Source organism: Pogoniulus pusillus, chromosome 8 (assembly GCF_015220805.1).
Source record: "Pogoniulus pusillus isolate bPogPus1 chromosome 8, bPogPus1.pri, whole genome shotgun sequence".
In the NCBI taxonomy this organism is placed as follows: Eukaryota; Metazoa; Chordata; class Aves; order Piciformes; family Lybiidae; genus Pogoniulus; species Pogoniulus pusillus.
Genome location: NC_087271.1, coordinates 18,469,411 through 18,488,122, shown reverse-complemented (window position 1 = coordinate 18,488,122; position 18,712 = coordinate 18,469,411). Strand labels below are relative to the sequence as shown.

The 18,712-nt window shown below is 49.8% G+C and overlaps 1 protein-coding gene across 9 annotated transcripts in view; it reads right to left on the bottom strand.

Annotated features, from left to right (window-relative positions):
* The window catches only part of SGIP1 (SH3GL interacting endocytic adaptor 1), a 91,412-nt gene that overhangs the window by 43,091 nt on the left and 29,609 nt on the right, over nucleotides 1–18,712 (bottom strand). For 7 of the 9 annotated variants that reach the window (XM_064147454.1, XM_064147455.1, XM_064147451.1 and 4 more), the window contains exons 3-8: nucleotides 12,131–12,194; nucleotides 4,959–4,983; nucleotides 3,494–3,571; nucleotides 2,230–2,286; nucleotides 1,443–1,497; nucleotides 479–654 (exon numbers count right to left, since the gene is read on the bottom strand). In XM_064147454.1, coding sequence (XP_064003524.1) covers nucleotides 479–654; nucleotides 1,443–1,497; nucleotides 2,230–2,286; nucleotides 3,494–3,571; nucleotides 4,959–4,983; nucleotides 12,131–12,194 — 455 coding nt within the window. The remainder of the gene's footprint in view (nucleotides 1–478; nucleotides 655–1,442; nucleotides 1,498–2,229; nucleotides 2,287–3,493; nucleotides 3,572–4,958; nucleotides 4,984–12,130; nucleotides 12,195–18,712) is intronic. The other 2 variants (XM_064147457.1, XM_064147453.1) reach the window with 1 other exon arrangement.

The window sequence follows — 18,712 nt, the reverse complement described above, 5'->3', positions numbered from 1 at the left end:
AGAGCCAGGGGGTGATGGGATTTATCCCAGGGGGGACTAAGGAGAGGTGAGCTTTCCCTCTGGGAAGCATTGATTGACCCCAAGGTCATAAGTGTCCCTCTAACATCATGTAGCAGCAGCATGGAAGACCCCACAGATGTTCTCCTTGTCAGGACAACACCCAACCAATTTGTGTCCTGAATGATGACCTCATGTTAAAAAATGAGGAAAAATAAGGGAATAGCATCTTCTGACCTCAGCTGTCCTACCCTATGACCAGAAAAGGGCATTTTTAAGCCATCCTGTGGTGGAAACATCCCTGCACTACATTTCAGCTCTACCTCCAGCCCCATTATTAGCTCCATATAGACTGAACTCCATAAATGAGGACACCAAGACAAACTTCACCATTGGCACCTAAGAGCGAGCTCCATGCATGTTTGGGGTGAACCCTGTGGAGCATCAACCAGGAGGAGAGGGAGGAACACTGAGGACTCACCACAGGGGATGGAGAAAGTGCGATGTTGCCTATGGAAGCCTTGAGCTCGTCCACCGTCGCTGCGCTCTTCAGGATGTCCTTAGCCTGCAGAGGTTTGATCTTAATGTTGAACTTCTTGTGTGCCTCCTCTTCCTCTTCAGACTCACTGGACGAGTAGAAGTGCTTTCCTTTGGTAGGTAGAGCACAGTTAAAGAAGGTTTCCTTCTGCTGAAGATGTTCATGCGACGGAGGCACCTTCCACCTTGGTGTTCAAAGGCTCTACCCTCTCTGAAGAATTCAACATAGAATTGTCCAAAAGCTTATCATAAGGGTAGAGGCAGATCCTGATGTGCCTGGCACTGATGGGATGTTTCAGTGCTTGATCTATGGAAAAGACCTGGGAACTGATGCTCACAGTGATCAAGACAGTCCTAGTTTAAACCAGCAGTGATTTGCATCAGTATCTGAGAGCTCCCTCTCCATCAAGACTCCCCTGGCTATCACTCGCAGAGGACTGGCAATCGAGGAAGAAATTCTGCTTTGCCACTGAGTTATAGAGTGGACTGGGTCAGAAGGGACCTCTTAAAGGTCATCTAGAGCAGGCTGCACAGAGCCCTGAACAACCTGACCTGGCTTAGTTCCAGGCATGAAGCATCTACTCCCTTCTGGGCAACCTGGGACAGTGTCACAGCACCCTCAACTTGAAGAACTTCTTCCTTATCTATAGTCTAGATCTCCTCTTTCAGCTTAAAGAGGAAGCCATCACCTCTTTAACCTCAACTAAGATCACCTCCTGCTCTACTGCCTCAGAGGAGCTGACTTGAACTGCAGAGTGAAAACTCAAAAGAAAAACAAAGAGGAAAATAAATATTAATAACAACAACAAAAAGAAGCACAAATAGTCAGTGTCCTGCCTGTGAACCTCAGCTCATCATACAGCTAGCTTGGAAGCCAAGAGACAATAGTATCCACCAGTAAAGGATATAGCCTGGTTCCTCGGGTCGGATGCTGTACCCCTCCTCATCCAGCTCAGGTGAATTCTGAGGAGAACACAAACAAAAAGAACTCAAGAGATTAGGAATTCTGATTTTATTCCTGGAAAGCCAAAGCAGCTCTTCTGTGGAAAGTGATGTCCACCAAAACCCCATGGAGAACAAGCCCACTGGTGACCACTGGGTTCCAGCAGCAGGGGCTGAGCACCCAGCCTCATTGCAGGGTTATTTTTCATGGAGTGGTTTGAGTTGGAAGGCACCCTGAAGATCAGCTGGTTCCAAATCCCCTGCCACAGACAGAGATGCCTCTCAATTAGCCCAGGTTGCTCAAGGCCTCAGGCAGCCTGGATTTGAACCTCCAGAGAGGGAGCACCCACAGCCTCTCTGGACAGCCTGGTTTTGCAGATGGTTTGCAGTGCTTGGCTGGAAGGAACAGCTGGGGCAGTGTCCTGTGTACCCAGGCACTGCTCTCCTCACCTTGAAGACATCAGAGCCACCTTGTTTCTGGCCAGTTTCATGTTAATGAATCACAGAATGCATTGTCCAATCCCCCTGCAGTGAGCAGGCCCATCTCTAGCAAGGATCAGGGCCCCATCAAGTTTCACTTTGAATGTTTCCAGGGACATTGCAAACAAAACACATATCTGGACACAACTAGCACCTGGACATCACCCAAAACAGGCACCCGAAAGCCAAAAAGGTGGCATGGGAGCACAACCCAGGTCCCCACCGTGAGCTTCAGGGTTGCTGGTTGGAGAGGACTCCTCACAGGACACTTACATATCTGTCCCAGTCAATCTCTGCATAAAATCCATTTGGAGCTCCATTTGTTTTCTTCTGCAACACATTGGAAAAGAAAATGTTCACATTTGCAAGGAAGGAACCAAGAGCATATTCTATCATAGATGTGTGCATTCACCCAGCTGGGATGCTGGTGGGAACGGCTGGGGCTGCAGGCACTCCAGAGAGCTGCTCTGCACCTCCACAGGAGCCATACCCAACAGCATTCCCCATTTCTGGAACTATCAGAGACATAAAAAGACTTTTTTTTTTGAACATTCATAGCTGAACATACAACACTTCTTAAAAGGAAGAGGAATGAAACAGCCATTTCTCCATGTGCTGGAATGTTCCAGCCCATGAAGAGACACCCATACAGACAGCATCACTGTTCGTCAGGAGATCAACACCTTCCTCAGAACATGTTGAAACAAGGACTGAGTTTTGGTTATCCAGCAACCAAACCACCTGCAGAGCAAGCTGGGGGTTATGGCTTCAGCCCGCAGTGAGGTTGTGTTGCAGCAGTGAGAGGTGACCCAGCTGAGATGTGGTTGTTAGTGGATGCCACGACACACACTGACACACGCACAGGTTATTGCTGCTTGGACAGAGGGGGCTGCTGTGGGAGGAGGCTTTGGGCACCCACCATCTGCAGAACCCTGTCAGGCATCCAAAAACCACCCAAAGCTCTTGCTGACTGCCATTGCCAGCAATCAGTGCTGTCAGGGGACTGAGGTCAAGTTGGGTTCTCCCTTTTGAGCACCTAAATTGGACAACCTAGTTCCCTTTTGCTGTCAGAGAACAACACCCACCCCAGCACCCTGCCAGAGGTCTAAGGCATCATTCTGGGGTTGGAAGAGCACTGGGGCTGGATAAGGCACAGCATCCTCCCATGGTCCTCATGATGCTGCCCAAGAAGAGCCTCATTAGGAGGTACAAGGGTGAGGAACCAGATGCTGGATGAAGTTACACAGAGTTGCTGTTTTTCACAAAGCCACAGAACTGACTGGGCTGGAAGGGACCCTCAAGGGTCACCTTGTCCAAGCCCCCTGCAGCGAGACAGGATATCTCCAACTAGACCAGGCTGCTAGAAGCCCCGCCAAGTTTTACCTTGAACATCTCCAGGGATGGGGCCTGAACTTCAACCCATTCATTTTTAATCCCATTTCTATTCAAGCTGCCTGCTGCCCTCCTCCAGCCTGGCTTTCAGGAGCAGGAGGGCTCACTGGTTAGGACCAACCCTTAGCTAGAAGGTTTTCCTTACCGCAGGTTTTTTTCCTCCTTCACGCACACTCTCGGGTTTGCTATTGCAAGGTGGCTCATTGGGCTGAGGGCTGGGAGGCTGGAAGGGATTGGGGGGGGAGGAAGGTTGGCAGAAAAAGGGTTAAAGTGTCGAGTGGGTGGGTTTTAAACACAGAAAAATACGGAATTAGCAAACGCTTACAAGAAAAGAAAGCTTGAATTAAAGGGGCTCCATCAGGAGCAAGCAAAGGTTTTACCAGAGGGGGAACTGAGATGAGGTCTATTCAGCAGTCAGAGAATTTACCTCATGGCCACAGCAGTGGCTGCAAAGAGGATGAGAACACCAAACACCTCCATCCTCCTCCCTCCAATATATTCTACATCCTCATTATGCACCCACCCCCAGATTGCATTTCTGCATTATTGTGCTTGGAGCTGATGATCTTTAAGATCTTTTCCAACCTAAATGATTCTATGATTCAGCTTGCTTGGAGCACTGGAGACATTCTCCTGCACCAAGCTCAGGCAACAAGTCACCTGGAAAGCCAAAAGTAGGAGCTCACTTGAGGTTCTTGTGTCCATTCCTGGTAGAAAAAGGCTGCCCACAGCACCTGTACCCAAAGAGGGAGCAGCTCCAGGCCACTTCCTGGACTTCAGTTACTTATGACTGCTGAATAGAGCCACGATTAAAGCTCCACCTGAGCTGCAGACCCTATTTTAATCCAAATTTCTTAAGCCCAAAGTCAAGGATCTTGGGTTCGATGTGGAAATCCAAAAAGTGATTTCCTTAAAGAACAATTTAGCACCCCAGTTTCTGTGGGGCTTGGAAAGAGACCTCCACCACTGTTCTCCCTGCCCAGCCCCATGAAGTCTCATTTTTTTATTTCAAGATGAGCTTCTGACATCTGATTTTGCTCAAGAAATAACACCCAGCACAGTCCCAGTCTGAACCCAATATACTTATTGACAACATGGATATCAAACAGCTAGAGGCAACCATCTGGAGACCACAGTGGTCCATCCACTACCTGGATCTAAGAGGGGCATCTCTATCTGGCACCATGAAGAAAAGCAGCAATAATTCAGAAGACAAGAAGCTCCTCATTTTCAGCTTAATATAGAAAACAAAAATAGCTCCTGGAAACAACTGCTCTGGCAATTTCTCCTTCACTCATCACACTGCAAATCTGACCCAAGCCAATTAGCAGGAGTGGAAAGGAGGATGTGGAGAGCTGAGAGGGTTTAGCAGGACACCTGGTCCCTCTGCCCCGGGTGCTTCTCAGGTGTGTCCACATCATTACTTTATCTTGATGTTGCAGAACCCCCAGAGTCTCATTCATTTACACATTGTTTTTCTCCTTGAAAGTTGTTTTCTATATTAGACAGACAGGACAAGGATGTTCCACAGAGTGCTGATGGTGGCTAATGAGGGGATGAGCATTCAAAGGGCTGCAAGAGGAGAGGGCCGAGGTTCGTGCACTACTTACAATGCCATCTCTGTCCGGCGACCCTCTGCAAGGGACAAAAAGCAAAGCATCCAGGTTAGACCCCAAAGCACTCCAGAGGAACTTGGGGGAATGGCTTCCTTAAGGAATCTACATCAGGAGGGGTTGAATGATGTCAGATCTGAATTACCTGCCGTGTGTAAACCCACACAAGGGTCTCTGAACCATTCCTTCAGAGAATCACAGAATACCTTTGGCTGGAAGAAACCTTCACAATCATCTCACCCAACCTGTGACCCAGCACTGCAAGGTCACCACCAACACCACATTTTGTATTTACTAGTAAACAAAGTGCTCCTGGTGACGATCAACTGCCCCAGCTGAGGAATATCACAGAATGCACTGGGTTTTGAGAGACTCTCAAAGGCCATTTTGTCCAATCTCCCTGCAGCCAGCAGGGACATCTCCAACTAGATCACGTTGCTCAGGGTCACATCATGTTTGACCTTGAATGTCTGCAGTGATGGAGAAACGAAGACACCAGGAAGAAGTCCTTTACTATGAGGGTGGTGGAACACTGAAACAGGTTGCCCAGGCAGGTGGTGGGGTCCCCATCCCTGAAGACACTCAAGGTCAGGCTTAATGAGACTCTGAGCAACCTGCTCTGGTTGCAGATGTCCCTGCTGACTGCAGCAGGCTTGGGCTAGATGACCTTTAAAAGGTCCCTTCCAACCCAAACCAGTCTGTGATTCTATGAACTGGGCTGACTCCTTGCACCCATCCATGGCCAAATCCCACCTCGTAAAGGACAACAGAATGACATCATGTATGAAGCAATTTGGAGGCTTTTCTTCTACCAGAAGCAGCCAATTCTCTCATGAAGGGATTTGAAAACTGAAGAGTCTCCTCAGGGATCCTAATCCCCAGCTGCTTAGGGGATTTGGCCCTCGGTCACAGCCAACAGCGTGGCAGGCTCAGCAGCCACGTTTAAAGGCCCTCTGAGGGTGCCAAGTTATTTATGGAAGGAGAGATACGTTGAGGAACAACCAGACAAGCTTCTCTGCTTCCTGGTTTTGAGCACTGCCAAGGATTTGCCACCAGTTCACATCTGCTCACACAGCACTGCTTTAACAGAGAGCACTTTTGGTAAAGGTCTCCACCTCATACGTGTCCACCTCCCACCTCAGGGCCTGAAGACCTCCAAAATTCTTTGGAAGCAGCAAAGATCTCTGCTTCCACACTCCCTCTATACATAAGGACTGTCACCTCCTCAAAATCTAGCCAGAAGTGGCTGTGGAGGGAAAGGTTGGCAGGTCCTTTACCACTGCACTGCAGCTCCAGCAAATTCCAGAGAATTGCAGTTGGTTTGGAAAGGACCTTTAAAGGTCACCCAGTCCAACTCCCCTGCAGTCAGCAGGAACATCTGCAACTACAGCAGGTTGCCCAGAGCCTCAGGCAACCTGACCTGCAATGTTCCAGGGATGGGTGTCTGCCACCTCTCTGGGCAGCCTGGGCCAGGCTCTCCCCATCCTCAGTGTTAAGCTTTCCTCTGTCTGAGTCTCCCTTTCTCAGTCCAAGCCATCACCCCTCATCCTGTAACTAAAGGCCCTGCTCAAAACTGTGTCCCCAGCTCTCTCATCAGCCCCTTTAAGTTCTGACAGGCCACTGGAAGGTTTCTCTGGAGCCATCTCTGGGCTGAACAACCCCAGCTCTCCAAGCCTGTCCTCACAGCAGAGGGCTTCCACCCGCATGCTACTGTCACATCATGAGAGGCCAGACACCAGCTCAGGAGATCCCAGACTGTGGTGCCCACCACCAGCTCCTGGGACAGCAGTGGCCACGCTGGGACAAGGTGTGACCAGAGGTCTATACCTGAGACCATCCACCCTCAGAGCTCCTGCAAGCCACACACTAGCTGCAGACAAGGGATTTGGAGGGCACTTAAAGCTACCCAAGGGCAATGACCGTGCCACGACCCTGCGACGTGCTAATCGCTGCTGCTTGCTAATTGCAGCTTCTCCTCCACGGTGGCCTTTCCATGAGCTCATTACCATCACGAATGCCCCAGGATTCGTTATTTGCATGTGCCAGCTTCTCCAGCCTCTGGGAAGAGCAAACCAGCATGGAAATCGTGGTGCTGGCTGCAAGCAGGACCTAGACTTGGCTTCACTGATTTTCCGTGAGCAGAGATGTGAAAGATCCTGCTTCCTACTCCTCCTCCTGATAAATTGGATGGGATTTTAGGAACTGTTTCTCTCCTGAAAGGTTGGTCAGACATGGGAACAGGCTGCCCAGGGAGGTGGTGGAGTCACCATGTCTGAAGGTGTTCGAATCCATGTAGATGTGGCACTATGGGACATGGTTTAATGTCTAAGGTCATGCTGGTTGAGTTGGACTTGATGGCATTAGAGGTCTTTCCTGACCAAAACAGCTCTGTAATTCTATAGGTGGAGCTCCTGGCTGTCCCACAGCTTGTCTGGCTGGGGTGACAATCCCCTTTCTGCCAGAGGCCTGGTGCTGCATCTCTTTTTTGGGATGTACTCCATGTCCCTCTGTGCTTTTAAGCCCCTTTTGCAGCTGGTGCAGTTCAGCTTAACATGGTCCTGGGAACGCAGCCACACCTGCAGAGCTTCACATGAGAAACCTCACCAACCACTGCTGAGATATCAAATAGCTCAGGGAAGCAAATCCAAACAAGATAAAAATGGAAACAAATAAAACAAAAAACCACAAAACCAAAGCCACAACATATTTTCTGCTGTGCCACCTGAATGGGGTGTGGGAGCAGGGCTTCCCACTGCCCTAACCCCACTCAATTCCCAGCTCCTGGGCTACATCGGTTCCTTTGGGATATCTACTCCACAGTTACACTAGTGACAGCTGAGAGCTCTCCCTGGACTGGGCTCAGTGTCTCACCAGCAGTTCTTCACCTGTGCACTGCATCTCCTGCTAGATGTTCTCTCCAGGGGAGAGAAAACTCCCACCAGATGTGGGGAGAGGACCCCCACCAGATGTTCTCCCAGGAAGCAAACATCTCTGCAGCAGAACCAAAGGATCTCCATTCACCCTCACCACCCCAAGCCTTCACTCCACCACAGACTCATGCACTGGCATCTGTTTAAAACCCAATTTGCATCTCAAAAGACCTCAGCAGATGGGCAAATCAGTAGCTTGGGCAGAGATTAATCTGCTGGAATTCCCAGAGGAGTCATTTTCTTCTGATAACCGCTAGCTGTGACGATAGCTGGTGAGCACAGAGAGCCAGCCTGGATCCCTGTGCAGAGCTAACTGAGGCAGTAGCTGGTGAGCACAGAGAGCCAGCCTGGATCCCTGTGCAGAGCTAACTGAGGCAGTAGCTGGTGAGCACAGAGAGAGCCAGCCTGGATCCCTGTGCAGAGCTAACTGAGGCAGTAGCTGGTGAGCACAGAGAGCCAGCCTGGATCCCTGTGCAGAGCTAACTGAGGCAGTAGCTGGTGAGCACAGAGAGCCAGCCTGGATCCCTGTGCAGAGCTAACTGAGGCAGTAGCTGGTGAGCACAGAGAGAGCCAGCCTGGATCCCTGTGCAGAGCTGAGGCAGTAGCTGGTGAGCACAGAGAGCCAGCCTGGATCCCTGTGCAGAGCTAACTGAGGCAGTAGCTGGTGAGCACAGAGAGAGCCAGCCTGGATCCCTGTGCAGAGCTGAGGCAGTAGCTGGTGAGCACAGAGAGCCAGCCTGGATCCCTGTGCAGAGCTAACTGAGGCAGTAGCTGGTGAGCGCACAGAGAGCCAGCCTGGATCCCTGTGCAGAGCTAACTGAGGCAGTAGCTGGTGAGCACAGAGAGCCAGCCTGGATCCCTGTGCAGAGCTAACTGAGGCAGTAGCTGGCGAGCACAGAGAGCCAGCCTGGATCCCTGTGCAGAGCTAACTGAGGCAGTAGCTGGTGAGCACAGAGAGCCAGCCTGGATCCCTGTGCAGAGCTAACTGAGGCAGTAGCTGGTGAGCACAGAGAGAGCCAGCCTGGATCCCTGTGCAGAGCTAACTGAGGCAGTAGCTGATGAGCACAGAGAGCCAGCCTGGATCCTGTGCAGAGCTAACTGAGGCAGTAGCTGGTGAGCACAGAGAGAGCCAGCCTGGATCCCTGTGCAGAGCTAACTGAGGCAGTAGCTGGTGAGCACAGAGAGAGCCAGCCTGGATCCCTGTGCAGAGCTAACTGAGGCAGTAGCTGGTGAGCACAGAGAGAGACAGCCTGGATCCCTGTGCAGAGCTAACTGAGGCAGTAGCTGATGAGCACAGAGAGCCAGCCTGGATCCTGTGCAGAGCTAACTGAGGCAGTAGCTGGTGAGCACAGAGAGAGACAGCCTGGATCCCTGTGCAGAGCTAACTGAGGCAGTAGCTGGTGAGCACAGAGAGAGACAGCCTGGATCCCTGTGCAGAGCTAACTGAGGCAGTAGCTGGTGAGCACATACAGAGCCAGCCTGGATCCCTGTGCAGAGCTAACTGAGGCAGTAGCTGGTGAGCACATACAGAGCCAGCCTGGATCCCTGTGCAGAGCTAACTGAGGCAGTAGCTGGTGAGCACAGAGAGAGACAGCCTGGATCCCTGTGCAGAGCTAACTGAGGCAGTAGCTGGTGAGCACAGAGAGAGCCAGCCTGGATCCCTGTGCAGAGCTAACTGAGGCAGTAGCTGGTGAGCACAGAGAGAGCCAGCCTGGATCCCTGTGCAGAGCTGAGGCAGTAGCTGGTGAGCACAGAGAGAGGCAGCCTGGATCCCTGTGCAGAGCTAACTGAGGCAGTAGCTGGTGAGCACAGAGAGAGCCAGCCTGGATCCCTGTGCAGAGCTAACTGAGGCAGTAGCTGGTGAGCACAGAGAGAGCCAGCCTGGATCCCTGTGCAGAGCTAACTGAGGCAGTAGCTGGTGAGCACAGAGAGAGACAGCCTGGATCCCTGTGCAGAGCTAACTGAGGCAGTAGCTGGTGAGCACAGAGAGAGCCAGCCTGGATCCCTGTGCAGAGCTGAGGCAGTAGCTGGTGAGCACAGAGAGAGGCAGCCTGGATCCCTGTGCAGAGCTAACTGAGGCAGCAGCTGGTGAGCACAGAGAGAGCCAGCCTGGATCCCTGTGCAGAGCTGAGGCAGTAGCTGGTGAGCACAGAGAGAGACAGCCTGGATCCCTGTGCAGAGCTAACTGAGGCAGTAGCTGGTGAGCACAGAGAGAGCCAGCCTGGATCCCTGTGCAGAGCTGAGGCAGTAGCTGGTGAGCACAGAGAGAGCCAGCCTGGATCCCTGTGCAGAGCTAACTGAGGCAGTAGCTGGTGAGCACATACAGAGCCAGCCTGGATCCCTGTGCAGAGCTGAGGCAGTAGCTGGTGAGCACAGAGAGAGACAGCCTGGATCCCTGTGCAGAGCTAACTGAGGCAGTAGCTGGTGAGCACAAAGAGAGCCAGCCTGGATACCTTTGCAGAGCTAACTGAGGCAGCAGCTGGTGAGCACAAAGAGAGCCAGCCTGGATCCCTGTGCAGAGCTAACTGAGGCAGTAGCTGGTGAGCACATAGAGAGCCAGCCTGGATCCCTGTGCAGAGCTAACTGAGGCAGTAGCTGGTGAGCACATACAGAGCCAGCCTGGATCCCTGTGCAGAGCTAACTGAGGCAGTAGCTGGTGAGCACAGAGAGAGCCAGCCTGGATCCCTGTGCAGAGCTAACTGAGGCAGTAGCTGGTGAGCACATACAGAGCCAGCCTGGATCCCTGTGCAGAGCTAACTGAGGCAGTAGCTGGTGAGCACAGAGAGCCAGCCTGGATCCCTGTGCAGAGCTACCAAAAGAACCTCACTTGTTGGCCACTGGATGTAGAATGGGAAATGGCTTAAAATTACTACAAGGCTCTACCAAGGATGACAAAAACCTGTGAGACACCAACTTCCTTCCTGTCATGGCACACTGGCATCATCTTCTCTCCAGTATCACTACAGAATCACAGGTTGGAAAGGACCTCAGGATTCACCTGGTCCAACCTTTCCTGGGAGCAGCACAACCTAGACAAGATGGCCCAGCACCCTGTCCAGGGAATTCAAAACATCCAACGCTGGGGAGTCCACCATGCCCCTAGGGAGATCATTCCCATGGCTGATTATCCTTGTTGATTGAGCTTCATTGAACCCAGGAGACATCTTTGCCTGCTTTATCTCACCACTACCATCTTGTCTGAATATGAGGGATCTACAAAGTACTTGGTGTATGTAGCCAAACCTTCATGGTTTTGAAGAATTCAATGTCTGCTTCTCAGGAGCCAATCTCCTTTTTGCCCACAACAAACAGCCTTCACACCCCGGCAGATTTCCACCACCCTGAGCCTGCTAGGGGGTGAAAGCTATTGCCAGCTCTCTTGTGTCACCCCTGGCAGCAGCTTCCTGGGACTGAGATTATGTATTGATGTGGTTCATGTCTCACAGACCACAAAGAATTTGCTATCTCCTCTCTGGATTTGATTCAGCAGCAGAAGTGGCACCACTGAGTTAACAGCTGGACATGGATGATTGTAGAATGGCTTAGGTCTGAAGTGACCTCAGTCATCATTTACTCCAACCTCCCTGCCATGGGCAGGGACACCCCTCAGCTAGACTTGGTTGACCAAAGCCTTATCCAATCTGGCCTTGAACACCCCCAGGCAGAAGGCATCCCAACCACTCTGGGCAACCTATTCCAGAGTCTCACCACCCTCATACTGAAGAACATCTTCCTAAGATCCAGCCTAAACCTACTCTCCCTCAGCATAAAACCATCCCCCCTTGTCCTGTCACTCAACACCCTTATGAAAAGTCCCTCTCCAGTCTTTCTTTCAGCTCTCTTTAGGTACTGGAATGTTGCTCCAAGGATCCCATCTCCCTCAGCCTGTCTTCACAGCAGAGGTGCTCCAACTCTTGAATCATCTTTGTGCCCCACCCCACCCCCCCTCTGAACTTCTTCCAACAGCTCTGTGTCCTTCTTGGATGCATGAGGGCACTGCTGGCTCGTGGTGAGCTTTTCACCAACCCACACCCCCAGATCTTTTTCTTCAGGGCTCCTCCCAACCCACTCTGCAGCCAGCCTGGATTTGTACCTCGGACTGGCCCTACTCAGATCCGGGACCTTGCACTCTGACATGTCAAACCTCATACAGCTTGCACCAGCCCACTTCTCAAGCCTGTCAAGATGCTCCTGCATGGCATCCCCTCCCTTTCCCAAGGGGACAGCTCCAGGACTCACGTGGAATCAGTGTCCTTTTCTTTCTTGCGTATTCCAAACGCCTTCCTTGTACGTTTTTTCAATCCTGGAGAGAGAAGGAAGAGAAATAAGAACCCAATGTTAATATTATGCCTCACATCCACCCTCCAAAAGGTTATTCATGTCCTTGGTCAACTGTAATTCAGCAATAACCTCACCTGGAGTCCCAGATCCAGCTGTGGGACCCTCAGCACAACAGACACATAGATCTGCTGGAGCAGGCCTACAAAGACAGGCTGAGAGAGTTGTGGCTGTCCTACACAGAGAGGAGAAGGCTCTGGGGAGGCCTTAGAGCTGCATTTCAACATTTGAAGGTGACTTACAGGAAGGCTATGGAGGCACTGTTGAAGAGGGCTTGTAGCAACAAGAGAACGGCAGTGGTTTGAAACTGGAGCAGGGTAGATTTAGATTGGACATCAGGAGGAAGTTCTACATGGTGAGGGTGGTGAAATACTGCAACAGGTTTCCCAGGGATGTGGTTGAAGCCCCATCCCTGGACACATTCAAGATCGGACCTGATGTGGCCCTGAGCAGCCTGATCTAGTTGGAGGTGTCCCTGCTGATTACAAGGAGGTTGGACAAGGTCTGTGAAGGTCCCTTCCAACCCAAGGGAATCTGTGGAAAAGCTTCAAAGCAAAGCCCCAAGCCCCAGGGACGGCCAGCAGGACTTTGCAGGTAGCCTGGATGTTTGCTGGTGGCTTTATTTGTTCACTTAGCACTTATTAACTTGCTCTCAGCATGTGCAACACGTTTCACAGCTAATGTTGCCAAGCTCATGCTCTTAATTACACATCTTGTTGTGGGCATCAACACACCGTGAGGAAACCTCTCTGGTGTAAAAACAATCTGACCAAACACTTTAAACCATGAGGTTGGGCACTTCCTGCACTTCTTGACCAGCATAGCACTTAAAATGATGTCTGGTAACAATGATCATAGAATGGTTTGGAAGGGACCTTCAAGATCATTTAGTTCCACCCTGTGCTAGTTTGAAGCAAGCTGGAATGTTTTGGTAACAGAACTAGATAACGGGCAGTGAAATGAAAAACAATTGATGTCAACTTCTCTCACAGTCTCGCTGAGAACTCTGGGAAGAAGAAGTAAACATTCTCCATTTTGTTTTCTCACTCTTGCTTTTGCCTTAGACCTGGTCACATCTCATTAACCCTGCTCCTACTAACCTTGCTCCCTAACCTCTTGGCTGCACCTCTTTTCTTCCTGAGAACTGGGGTAAGGTTGAGAGGGCCGGGGGGAGGTGTTGGGGTGGTTTGAAAGCCCCTCCTGGGGACTCAGGTTTCTGGGAGGGGAGTTGTGCTTTTGTATTGTTTATCCTTTGTATATTTCTGTATATAATTGTATATAAGTGTATATATTGTAAATAGCTGCTTGTAAATTCTGCTAGCTGTAAATAAATTGCTTCATCTATATTCCCAGGGTCCGTCTGAGTTAGCTGGGGCAAATACAAAGTGTGGGAGGGGCGGGGTAACCCCCAAACCATCACATTTTTTATTGGCGCCCAACGTGGGGCTAGATATTTCAGTGAGTGGAAATTAGCTCTGGGAATTAAGATGAAGCTAATCAAGCAGCTATTGTACTTGGTGGGGATTGCTGTGTGGCCTGTTTTCTGGTTTTTTGTGTACAACTGGATCAAAGATCAAATTGGTTATTTCTTGCTTCATGTAGTTTCTAAGAAGGTCAAAGCTAAGCTTTCAAACGTGTTCTGGAGCTGGGGTGATTTTATCCTTGGTTATGCTGGTTTTAGTGTCACTGAGAATATTACTAGTGATATTACAAGAGTTTTTGTCAATAATGTTACAATCAATCGAGAGTCTGCTTTATCTACTGCTCTCATGAGGGTCATCCAGCCCCAAACTGAAATGCCAAATCCCTGCAAGGATTGCTACTCGAAACAGAGCATGGCATGGTTGCTGGGCATTATACTGGCTCTTGTAGTTTTAAATTTCATATTAATTTTGGCATTATTGATGAAAAATTCAAAACCAGTTTCTGTAAGAGCTAGAAAAAATTCTGTGTCTCAGAAGCAGTCTCTTTCACAGCAAAACAAGGGAACACAGTTATCGGCTTCCCCCTTGCCAGCCTCTCCACCCTCCTCTATAGGTTCTGGGAACACAGCCAGTGTTCCTGCCACTAACGTAAACAATGATAAGGATAACCAAAACAAGCCACAGAGTTTAGCAGGAGCCTCAGGAGCACAGGCAAATACCCAAAATCAGAATGTTCCTAGCAAAAATCAAAACACGTCAGGGTTGGCAGGCATCCCAGGAGGACAGGCAAACAATCCCACTAATGCCAATAATCCTACTAGTGCTAGTAACGCTAGCCCAGTCAGTCCAAATCCTAATGACACCAGCTCAGCCAATTTGAAACCCCAGCCAGCAGACCAGAACCAAAATCCTCCTGTTAAAAGCAAGGCAGATTTGAACTCACAAGCTCCAGGTCAGACCCCTAAGGATACAAATGCTCCAAGTCAGACCTCCAATAATTCAAATGCTCCAGGTCAGACTCCTAAGGATTCAAACCCTCCAAGTCAGACTCCTAAAGATTCAAATCCTCCAGCAGACACATCCAAGTCTGTTGCTGCTCAGGCCCTTCTGGCACCTGCTAAGGCAAAAGCTAAGACAAAGAGTGGTTCGCAGGAGGATGTAAGAGATGGGACCTGTGGTGATCAGCAGCAAGGAGAAGAGGAGGAGGAGACAGTTAGTCTGCGAGACCTTGTAGATGTGCTGAGACAACAATACTCAAGTGAGAGGAGCGCTGTGAGGTTAGCTGCCAGGAGAGAGGATGGTTCCAATGAGTTTAGGAATGCTATGAGGAAGATTGTGTTAGGCCCGGCACCACCAGAACAACAGGAGGAAGAGGAAGAAGATGACGTCCAAGGCTCCAAGGATCCACTCAGAGAGGTCAGGGAAGTTAGGAAGGAATACACAAGGGAATCAGGAGAGCCAATCCTAAGCTGGCTAGTGAGATGCCGTGGCATTGGTGCTAATGCTCTGCAGGTAGGAGACAAGTCTGCCAAGCAGCTGGGACCACTCACTAAGGAGAGTGGAGTGGACAAACACCTGGCAAGTCCTCTTGGTAGGGTTAGCTTGTGGACACGCCTTTTGTTGGCTGTGGCTATGAGATATCCTTCCCGAGATGATTTGCCATGGGCTGCCAAGAAGTGGAACACTGTTGAGCAGGGAATTAAGCTTCTGAAGGAGTTTGCTGTGAAGGAAGTGCTTTATGGAGATCATGGCACTCATGAGCCTGATGATATTCCTTTGGGAACAGGTCTCATGAAGAAGCTTATTAAGCTTGCTCCTTCATCCTATGCTAACATCTTGGCCAGTAAGTTTCTAGCAAGGAGTGATAATGGAAGATCTTTCACTGTTGGTGAATTCACTGACCAGCTCAGGCAGATAGAGGACAGCTTGTCACATTCTGGTTTAGTCTCTGCCATACAAACTATGACCACAGAGATTAAAAATACCATGAAAGAACTGAAGGAGGATCTTACAACCTCAATTTCCAATCTGGTAAAGGATACCGTTCCTGCATCATCTGAATGGGTGCATGTTTCTGCAGTCAGGAACAGACGCCCACCTCCTGCAAGGCAATTCCAGCCCAGGAGGAGACAAATTCCACCCAGACAGCAGCAATCACGTGCGTCACTGTGGATACTTCTGCGTGACACATACGGTGAGAACATGAACAAATGGGATGGTAAACCTACTTCAGCTCTTTCAAAGAGAGTCAGGGATCTGCAGAGTGGCAGAAACAGAGGCAATAATGCCAGAAAAGTAGCTGTCACTTCTTCAGCTCCCGAGAGCAACTGCAATTACTCCCGCAATTGCAATTTCTCTCACAACAACACCAATCACTGTGTACACCCTACATGCCATGTTCAGCATTAGGGGTGCCCTGCCTCCAGCCAGGAGGAGGAAAGGGATAGTGGAGAGAACCGAATCTATTGGAATGTATTCATTAGGTGGCCTGGCAGTTCAAGAGTTCGGAAATACAGGGCTTTAGTTGACACAGGTGCTCAGTGTACTTTATTGCCATCAAATTGCAAAGGGACAGAGTCCATTTCTATCTTTGGAATCACTGGTGGATCTCAAGAGTTAACTAAGATACAGGCTGAGATCAGTTTAACTGGTAAAGAGTGGAAGACACATACTATTGTAACTGGTCCTGATGCGCCTTGCATTCTGGGAATTGACTTTTTGAGACAAGGTTGTTTCAAAGATCCTAAGGGTCACAAATGGGCTTTTGGAATAGCATCTGTAGAGATTGAGGATGATAAATTGAAATTGTCCATTAGACCTGAACTTTCTGATGAATCTGCAGTTGTGGGACATCATGACATAGAGGACCTGGAAGTGCCAATTGCAACTCAAACTGTTCATCATAGGCAGTACAGAACTAACCGTGACTCTTTGTTGCCCATTCATCAGCTGATTCGTCAATTGGAGAGTCAGGCTGTCATCGAGAAAGCTCATTCACCTTTCAACAGTCCCATCTGGCCTGTGCGCAAACCTACGGGCGACTGGAGACTGACAGTTGACTTCCGTGCCCTCAACGAGGTGACTCCACCCATGAGTGCAGCTGTGCCAGACATGCTGGAACTCCAGTACGAGCTAGAATCGAAGGAGGCTAAATGGTATGCAACCATAGACATTGCTAATGCTTTCTTCTCTATTCCCATAGCAAAGGAGTGCAGGCCTCAGTTTGCATTCACCTGGAGAGGAATCCAGTACCAGTTCAATCGTTTGCCTCAGGGGTGGAAACACAGCTCAACCATCTGTCACTCAGTCATCCACAATGCACTGGAGAAAGGTAAAGCTCCAGAGCACATCCAGTACATCGACGACATCATTGTGTGGGGCCAAACTGCTAAGGAAGTCTTCGAGAAAGGTAACAAAATCATTGACATTCTGTTGCAAGCAGGTTTTGCCATTAAGAGAGACAAGGTCAAAGGACCTGCCAGAGAAATTCAGTTTCTGGGAGTGCGGTGGCAGGATGGTCGCCGTTACATTCCTCAGGATGTGATCAACAAAGTCTCTACCATGGCAGTTCCCACCTGTAAGAAGGACACACTTTCTTTTCTTGGTGTGGTGGGATTTTGGAGACTACACATTCCTGGTTTCAGTCAGATTGTCAAACCTCTGCATGATGTGACTCGTAAGAGAAACAATTTCGAGTGGGGACCTGAACAACAAGCAGCCTTTGATCAAATTAAGCGAGAAGTAGTCCATGCAGTGGGCCTGGGTCCTGTGAGATCTGGTCCGGACATTAAAAACATTCTGTACACGGCTGCCAGTGACAATGGTCCAACTTGGAGTCTTTGGCAGAGAGCTCCAAATGAGACACGTGGTCGTCCACTTGGTTTCTGGGGACGTTGTTACAGAGGTTCAGAGACAAATTACACTGCAACTGAGAAAGAGATTCTAGCAGCATATGAGGGAGTGAAAGCAGCTTCTGAAGTGATTGGAACTGAGTCACAGTTGCTTTTAGCTCCTAGACTGCCAGTTCTTAACTGGATGTTCAAGGGCAAAGGTTCATCACCACATCATGCCACAGATGCAACCTGGTCTAAATGGATGGCTTTGATAACCCAACGAGCACGAATGGGTAATCTTGACCGACCTGGTCTGGTGGAGGTGATCACCAACTGGCCGGAAGGCACAGACTGTTCCAAACCTCCAGAGGAGAAAATAACTCGTGCTGAGGAAGCTCCTCCCTATGGTGATCTCTCTGATCAGGAAAAGAACTATGCTTTGTTCACAGATGGTTCCTGTCGTCTTGTTGGGAACAAGCGAATATGGAAGTCAGCAGTTTGGAGTCCAACCAGGAGAGTTACCGAAACGAAAGATGGCGAAGGAGAATCCAGTCAGTTCGCTGAGGTAAAAGCTGTTCAACTTGCTCTTGATGTGGCTGAACGTGAGAATTGGCCTATCCTTTACCTCTACACCGACTCGTGGATGGTAGCCAATGCTCTATGGGGTTGGCTAAAGGACTGGAAGAAGAATGGTTGGCAGAGGAAAGGAAAGCCTATTTGGTGTGCTGATCTATGGCAGGACATTGATGCACGGCTGGAGAAAACTCCAGTGAAGGTGCGGCACGTAGATGCACACATGCCTAAGAGCAGAGCCACTGAGGAACATCAACATAACCAGCAGGCAGACCAAGCTGCTAAGATTGCTCAAGTTGATACCAACTCTGAACTTGACATTGACCTTGATTGGAAACACCGAGGTGAACTGTTCTTAGCTCGGTGGGCCCATGACTCGTCTGGACATCAAGGCAGAGATGGAACATACCGATGGGCTCGTGATAGGTCAATTGACTTGTCCATGGACGCTATCACCCAAGTCATCTATGACTGTGACATTTGTGCTGCTATTAAGCAGGCTAAGCGAATCAAGCCCTTATGGTATGGTGAGAGATGGTCAAAGTACAAGTATGGTGAAGCCTGGCAGATTGACTACATCACTTTACCTCGATCTCGTTCTGGCAAGCAGTATGTGCTAACAATGGTAGAAGCCAGCACTGGATGGTTGGAAA